This window comes from Panthera uncia, assembly GCF_023721935.1.
Source record: "Panthera uncia isolate 11264 chromosome A1 unlocalized genomic scaffold, Puncia_PCG_1.0 HiC_scaffold_16, whole genome shotgun sequence".
In the NCBI taxonomy this organism is placed as follows: Eukaryota; Metazoa; Chordata; class Mammalia; order Carnivora; family Felidae; genus Panthera; species Panthera uncia.
This window is the reverse complement of record NW_026057576.1, coordinates 47,860,559-47,869,143: the sequence shown is the minus strand read 5'-3', so window position 1 is coordinate 47,869,143 and position 8,585 is coordinate 47,860,559. Positions and strand designations below refer to the sequence as shown.

Here is an 8,585-nt window from a genome sequence, read left to right as displayed (position 1 = left end):
GCCGACACAAGTGCTTGTTCATGTGCACATGCATACTTGCCTTCTCTCTCTCTCAAAGAAAGTAGTCAACAAGTATTTTTTGTGAGTGCCTGCTGTGTACCATTTACTTGTCTAAGCTTTGAAAACAAGAAACAGAATTCCTCTACTCACAGTCTGCTGTTTTAGAGTCAGTTTTAAGAGCTGCATTTGTCCAATCTTGTTTTATGCCACAGCAACACTGAGCAGTCATTGATAGAAAATAGATTCAAAGTAAAGACAGCTAGTAGTCAATAAGCAGTAATCTTTGGAGTCAAACAGACTTTGGTTTCAGTTCTGATCACAGAAATGTGTGACCTTGCACACGTTATCTAAGCTCTCTGAAATTCAGTTTTGTCATCTGCAAAATAGAAATAATAGCCTATGATGTTATGATGATTCAGTGAGGCATTGAATACATGTAAACTACATAGCACCTCACCTGACAAGTGTTCATCATCCTCAGTGATGAAATCTAAAACCACCTTATCACCCAGTGTTTATGTCAGTGTAAGGCTTTAGGCTGAGGATCCTCGTCAAGAAGGAAACTGGAATGATTCCCATGTGAGTCTCAGTCACATAAGGAGATGGTATTTAACTCACCTTCCACTTCAGGACTTTTGGGTTGTGGGATGGGAGAAAGCATATGTGGAACAGGAAAGTGAGGTAAGAGAGGCCACAAGGCATTGGGAGTCCCCTTAACCGCCAGAGCAAAATGAAAGGAAACCTAGGAACACCACATCTTCCTTCTACCTCCATTTTATACCTGGTGAAGATTTGTGTGTGTGTGTGCGTGTGTGTGTTTACTGTTGTAATTATGACAGTATTGTTTTCCAGCTCTTTATATCCCTTATTGCCTCTCTCCATTTTCATTTGATTATTGTTCCCATAACAGTATTAAATGAAGATATTTTCTTTTACTCTGACCAGCATTGAAACTAAAAGTTCAATGTGAGAGCAGTAAAACTGAATAAATATCTGCATTCATGGCATTGTTATTACCACTGTATTGTTCTGTAATGTTTCATTACAGCTTGTAGATTTTCAGTGGAAACTGGGGATGGCAGTGAGCTCAGACAGTTGCAGATCTCTCAAGTATCCTTACGTTGCAGTGTTGCTGAAGGTGATGGATCATTCAGGCCAAGTGAAGAACAAGTCCTTTGAAATGACAATTCCACAGTTTCAGGTTTGTGATTTCACTCATTCAATTGTAGTTCCTGATTCTGTAATTGCTACTTAAACATGCAATCTTTCTTGAGGGAAAATTTTAATTGTTTGTATTTGCAGTTGTTTTGATGTGTATTTATTAGTACACACAAAAGATCTAAATTTTTTTTCTTTGGGAACTTGATAAATTTCAGTACTTTCAATATAATGCTGAATTTGTGTACCGTCACATTTGATCACTTTCACAGTGCTCCTCTGTGAATATATTTAGGACGTTTTCGTCTTCTCTGGTAGGATACTTACTTTGCATTTAACTGTTTTATTCTTATTCTTTTTAGGCTTTATTTCAAGAATGATAAGCTAAATGAATCTTAACTTTGAAATAGGCTTCATGCCTGCTTGGGATTCTCTTTCTCCCTCTCTCTCTCTGCCCCTTCCCCACTTGCACTCTCTCTCTTCCTCTCTCAAAATAAATAAATAAACTTAAAAAAAAAAAAGGAAATAGTGACATCCAACTTCTTTCCATAATGAGTTTACATATAAATTAAAATGAAATATATATACTCTTAAGTAGTAAAATAGAGAATTAAGACCAAATAAGAAGGAAAATGAAAATATGTAAGTCATTAGAGAGTATCCTAATTGATGAGGTTAAGTTTCAAATTTGCCTCCTAGCTTCCTGGTGGGTAGAGGAGAAGAAAGGAAAAGAGAATTTGCTTGCTCCCTCTCTTATTGGAGATTTGGGAGATGGAAAAAAAGATGACTTTTATAGAAGGACAACCATGCCAGCTTAATTTTTAATTTTTTTTTAATGTTAATTTATTTTTGAGAGAGACAGAGACAGAATGTGAGTGGGTTAGGGGCAGAGAGAGAGGGAGACACAGAATCCGAAGCAGGCTCCAGGCTCCGAGCTGTCAGCACAGAGCCTGACACGGGGCTCGAACTCACGAGTGGTGAGATCGTGACCTGAGCCGAAGTTGGACGCTCAACCGACTGAGCCACCCAGGCGCCCCACCATCTTAATTTTTAAATGAAAGGGAAATACGCTTCTACCATTTAAACCATTGTCATTGTTGGGTTTCTCTTATTGTAACTATTGTAACTATTGTATCTTTTTTTTTTTTTTTTAACGTTTATTTATTTTTGAGACAGAGACAAAGCATGAACGGGGGAGGGTCAGAGAGAGAGGGAGACACAGAATCTGAAACAGGCTCCAGGCTCTGAGCTGTCAGCACAGAGCCCGAAGTAGGGCTCGAACTCACGGACCGCGAGACCATGACCTGAGCCGAAGTCGGCCGCTTAACCGACTGAGCCACCCAGGCACCCCACTAAACCCATATCTTAAACAAGGCAGCTCCTATCATTCTGAAATACATTCTTTCACTAAATTTAAAGTGGTTTGAAGCCTGGAAACCAAACTGTCATTTTTTTCAAAGATTCTATTTTTAAATAATTTCTACACCCAACATGGGGCTCAGACTCATAACCCCGAGATCAGGAGTTGTATATTGTACTGACTGAGGCAGCCAGGTGCCCCCCAAACTCATTTTTGTTTTTATCTTCATTGCCTAGTACAATGTTGGGTATTTAATAATGCTTTCTGGTATAATCTCAAAAGAATTTTGTGCTTTATTTTATTTTTATTATTTGTTATTTTTTAGAGAGAGAGAGAGAGAGAGCATGAGCAGTGGAGGGAGAGAGAGAGAATTGTAAACAGGCTCCATACCCAGCATGGAGCCCAATGGGGGGCTCAATCTCATGACCCTAAGATCATGAACTGAGCTGAAAATCAAGAGTCTGACGCTTAACTGACTGAGCCTTTCAGGTGCTCCTCTGAAAAGTTTAATCATGAGCTAATTATCCAACCCTACAATAGTAATTTTGCTTGCAATTTGCAAATTGCATTTGTTTGTTTTGTATAACTTTCCAATAATAATTGTGATATAGACATTAACATACAAACTTAATATGTCCTATAGCCTCTAGTGGTCAGATATAAGTAAAAGAACTACTTAACCTATCCTCTAAAAGCAAAGTTAATATTTTCCTTTTTTCTCTGCAGAATTTCTACAGACAGTTCAAGGAAATTGCTGCAGTTATTGAAACTGTGTGAAAACTGATTACTTGGTTGATAAGTTGTGGCCATCATTCTAAAATCATGGACTTCACTTTCTGTAACAAACTGTATATGGATCCAATGATATTTATTGACTGAAAATTGTACTTTTGTTTTTCTATTTTTTAATAATAAAAAATCACACAAGAATTAGATAGTGGTGGTCAATGCAAAACTTTGTGAATATACTAAAAGCTATTCAATTGAACACTTTAAAGGGTGAACTCTGTTTTGTAAACTATATCTCAATAAAAAATCAGAGTTAAATAATTGATTTTGAAGGCAACACAAGTTTATGTATTAGACCAATAGTTTTATTATTTTTTTATTTATTTTTTTAAATTTTTTTTTTGATATTTTTTTATTTTTGAGACAGAGAGAGACAGAACATGAACGGAGGAGGGTCAGAGAGAGGGAGACACAGAATCTGAAGCAGACACCAGGCTCCGAGCTGTCAGCACAGAGCCCGACGCGGGGCTCGAACTCATGGACTGTGAGATCATGACCTAAGCTGAAGTCGGACACTTAACTGACTGAGCCACCCAGGCACCCTTAGACCAAGAGTTTTAAATTTTGTTAATAATGCTACCCATTATATAAACAAAATCTTTTATGGAGTCCTATATATAAAATATGTATAAATTTTTTAAAAGGTAGTATTTGATTATTATAACATTTCAAATTCAGTTTTTCAGTATTCACTTATAATAACAGCAATCGGTGAGAATAGTGAGCCTGCTCCTTCTCAAGCATTTAGATCAGGTTAGGAATGACCATCGCTGCCTTAAAACAGTCGTTTGTTATTAACATTTATAGGAAGTTCAAGTACATGCTCAGAGATAGAAAAATAAGTTTTATTTTGAGCTCTCTATATAACTGAGTTAACCTGGTAGCACAAATTACTGTGTTAGATGATTTCTGTTGAATTTAAATTTATAAAGCAGTTGTGAAAATATTTCATAAAGCCAAAGCAATCAGCACTATATGGCATTGCTTAGGAATAAACAACTACACCACTAGAATATACTAGGTGGCCTAGAAATCGATCAAGGCATTTGGGACATGGATGGTATTTCAGTTGGATGGGAACATGTTATTTATTTAATAAATTATACTAGCTGTCACAATGTAGACAAAAATAAGTTCCAGATAGATTAAATGACTTTAAATTATAAAATTTAGAAGTTTTACAAAATATTTATGTTAACTAAGGTAAACAACTCCAGAACTATAATGTACAACATAGATACATTTAAAATATAAGAAGTAAAAAATTATATGTGGAAAAAAGGTCATTAAAGACAAAAGACATGCTGGGTTGATGTAGAAGTTACTTCTTGGTCTAGAAAAGAAATTACTTTAAATATTTCAAGTAGGAAGAGATTTTATATAAGAAATGATCTGCTCCCTAAACTGTCAGACTAAGGAAACAAGTCAGTAGAAGTTCCTCCTGGCTTCTAGAAATCCAGTGGTGCAGGAATTTTAGGCCAAACCGTTGCCAATAAACTGCACAATGCAGAACATTACTTGGAAGCCGGTGCATGTGCCATTTCTGCTGTCCACGTGTGCAATGAAATAAAAGCTGCTTGCTTTCTTTGCCCTTCCTAATGTCACAGCAAGAATGCCTCTCATTGGTGGAAGGTAAACCAGGACCCTGTTGACATAAGAATCTAGTCAATTCAGTTTCTAGTCTTTTAGCACTTCAAGAGGGGAGATTTAGAACAGCAAGAATGGTGCTGAGCATTTTTACTCCGCTGACAGAAATAGGAGTTATTACGGTCTTTTGCAAAGTGATCACGCACATGATGTAGCAATTTCATAGTCCAGAAATGTCAGTCCAGAAATAAACCCTTTGAAATAAAGTTACGAGTATGTAAAGAGGTATTTGGCAAAAGTGGTTGAATGCTCATCCATTTCCACTGTTTGCCCTCACAGGCAGACTGCATTTTCCAGCCTCCCTTTGCAATTAGGTAAGGATCTCATGATTGGGTTGTAGCCAATGGAATCTGGGCAGAAGCATCCTAAGCCACATCCAGTTTTCCTCATAAATCCTCATCTTCTGGCCAACAGACGTATGAAAAATGCTCAAAATCAGTAATCATCAGGGAAATGCAAATCAAAATCACAACGAGATATCACACCTGTCAGAAAGACTAACATCAAAAAGACAATAACAAGTGATGAAGATGTGAAGAAGGAACTCCCACTCACCACTGGTAGGAATATAAACTGGGATGACCACTGTGGAAAACGGTATGGAAATTCCTCAAAAAATTTAAGATAGGAACACCATATGATGCAATAATTCTACTACTGGGTATTTACCCACAGAAAATGAAAACATTAATTTGAAAAGATATACGCACCCCTACGTTTATTGCAGCATGATTTACAATAGTCAAAATATGGAAGCAACCCAAGTGTCTGTCAGTAGACAAATGGATAAAGTGTGTGTGTGTGTGTGTGTGTGTGTGTGTGTGTGTGTGTGAGAATATTATGCAGCCATAAAATAGGAAATTGTGCCATTTGTGACAACATGGATGGTCCTAGAGGGTATTCTGCTAAGTGAAATAAGACTGAAAAAGACAAATATATGATTTCATTCAGATGTGGAACCTAAAAAGCATAACAGATGAATAAACAGCAGAATCAGACCTGTAAATACAGGGAACTATCTGATGGCTGCTAGAGGAGAGGGAAGGTGGTGATGGGCAAAATGGGGGAAGGGGAGTGGAAGATACAGTCTTCTCGTTACAGAATGATTAAGTCACAGGAATAAAAGGCACAACATAAGGAATAGTCAATGAGATCGTATGGTGACAGATGGTAGCTACACTTGTGAAAATGGCGTAGCATACAGACTTGTCAAGTCACTATGTTCGACGCCTGAAACTGATGTAACATTGTGTCAATACACTGAAATAAAGAATTTTAGTTAAAAAAATCCTTCTCATCTTCCAAGTTCTCTCACATCCTTCCTGCTGGAAATGAAGGACTCTAAGATAGCAAAACCGTAAGATGGATCCCTGAATCACTACTGGAGGCAAATGCCTCGTAATAATAGCCCACCTTGCGTTAGGCAGTGGTGGGAACCAGAAGCCAACTTTTATTGTCATAAGCTGGTGAGATATTTGGGGTGAGTGAGCATAAACTTGAATAACAGAAAATACATGTATAAAGAGTTTTATTGTAGTATTTCCAGTGGCAAAAATGCAAAACAAAGGAAAAAAGTGAATACCTGTCAATAAATGAATGGTTAAATAAATTTGGCCTCTCTATGCTATCTAGCATATCATACATCTACTAAGATTTGCTTTTGAGATATTATTAGTACATATTTTTATGTCATAAAAATGAATTATTCAAATTCATATGTATTTGAATACTTAGTGGAAAATTACAAATGTACAGAAGGATATCTACCAGCTTGTAAGCATTAGTGGAGAGGGGGTGTCTGGAGAGGGGGAAGAAGAGCAAGTTAAAAAATTTATTTTAAGTTTATGGTTCATGATAAATAAGTATGGTTTAAAAAAAAATACTGGAGGGGCACCTGGGTGGTTCAGTCAGTTAAGTGTCCGACTTGGGCTCAGGTCATGATATCGCGGTTCGTGAGTTTGAGCCCCACGTGGGGCTCTGTGCTGACAGCTCAGAGCCTGGAGCCTGCTTTGGATTCTGTGTCTCCCTCTCTCTGCCCATTCCCCACTCATGCTCTCTCTCTCAAAAATAAACATTAAAAAAAAATTTAAAATACTTGAAAACATAAGATTTTTAAAAAAATGTTTATTTTTGAGAGAGGTGGCGGGGCGGGGCAGAGAGACAAAGAATCCCAAGCAGGCTCCATGCTGTCTGCACAGAGCCTGACGCAGGGCTTGAACTCATGAACTATGAGATTATGACCTGAGCCAAAATCAAGAGTCAGACACTTAACCAACTGTGCCACCCAGGTGCCCCCAAAATACAGGAGTTTTAATTTTTTTTTTTAACATTTATTTATTTTTGAGACAGAGAGAGAGAGAGCATGAACAGGGAGGGTCAGAGAAAGAGGGAGACACAGAATCCGAAACAGGCTCCAGGCTCTGAGCTGTCAGCACAGAGCCCGATGCGGGGCTCGAACCCACAGACTGGGAGATCTTGACCTGAGCCAAAGTCGGACGCTTAACCGACTGAGCCGCCCAGGCGCCCCCAAAATACAGGAGTTTTAAAAATATTTGTTTTAAATATGCTTTTGAAAAATTCTTATAATTCTTTTTATGGTATAATATTTTCTTATTTTAATTTAACAAACGTGTAGTGTTTAGAATGAGGATTACTTGTGAAGTGCCTCCCCAAAGCAGGATAGACAAACCTGAAATACATCAAACACAGGCCTAGCCATGTTTTAGAGACGGTGAGCCCAGTTGAGGCTAATGTCGGCTGGCGCCACGCAGGAAACATCTCTTACACATTTGTCTCCTCTTCTGATCTTCCATGTTGGTTATTTATGTCTTCTTCACACCGTCAGCATTTTCACAGGTCTGTGTGAATCCACTTTGCTTCTCTGCTAGAGATGCCCAGATCCACAGCCTGCGGCTACCCACCTGGGTACTTAGGTCCCCCCTGCTTGAGGAGTTAGCCAACTGGTCATTCATGCTTACCAGCAGCCCAGAGATACACCCTGTTACCCCGGCTCTAGATAGTAGCACGTTAATGATTCTAGGATTTTGAGAAGCCAAAATCCCCTTTCCATCCCTTTTACTCTCCTATGGTGTACCAACATCTTTGTACTCCCAGAAATCAGAGTAGAAAACACCCCCACCCCAGTCTGGGTACATACAACGTACTTTCCTTTCCAGACTGTGCATAGGGTCTCTCCAAGTCCCACCCACCTGAGTTCAAAATCTTCCACTTCTCCCTCCCCATTTGCAATGTTTAAGGATATGCAGAGGACCAAAGTGAGGCCCTGCTCACCGTGTAACATTGGTTATGCTAGTTTCAATTTAAATTTAATGTTTAATTTTAACTTTTGAATTTAAAAGGCAAGGTTTTTTTTTTCATAATAGGGTTTTACACTATTTTTTAGCGTTTATTTATTTTTTAAGTGTTCATTTATTTTTTTATATATAATTTATTGTCAAATTGGTTTCCATACAACACCCAGTGCTCATCCCAACAGGTGCCCTCAATGCCCATCACCCACTTTCCCCTCTCCCCCACCCCCCTTAAACCCTCAGTTTGTTCTCAGTATTTAAGAGTCCCTTATGGTTTGCCTCCCCTCTCTGTAACTTTTTTCCCCCCCTTCCACTCCCCA

The 8,585-nt window shown here is 38.3% G+C and overlaps 1 protein-coding gene across 1 annotated transcript; it reads left to right on the top strand.

Annotated features, from left to right (window-relative positions):
* Window positions 1-1,019: 1,019 nt before the first annotated feature.
* Window positions 1,020-3,445, top strand: COMMD6 (COMM domain containing 6). Its single transcript, XM_049647068.1, has 2 exons — window positions 1,020-1,201; window positions 3,245-3,445. Exons 1-2 carry the CDS (start codon window positions 1,076-1,078, stop codon window positions 3,293-3,295), a joined length of 177 nt encoding a protein of 58 aa, XP_049503025.1. The 5' UTR covers window positions 1,020-1,075; the 3' UTR covers window positions 3,296-3,445.
* The last annotated feature ends 5,140 nt before the right edge of the window (window positions 3,446-8,585 follow it).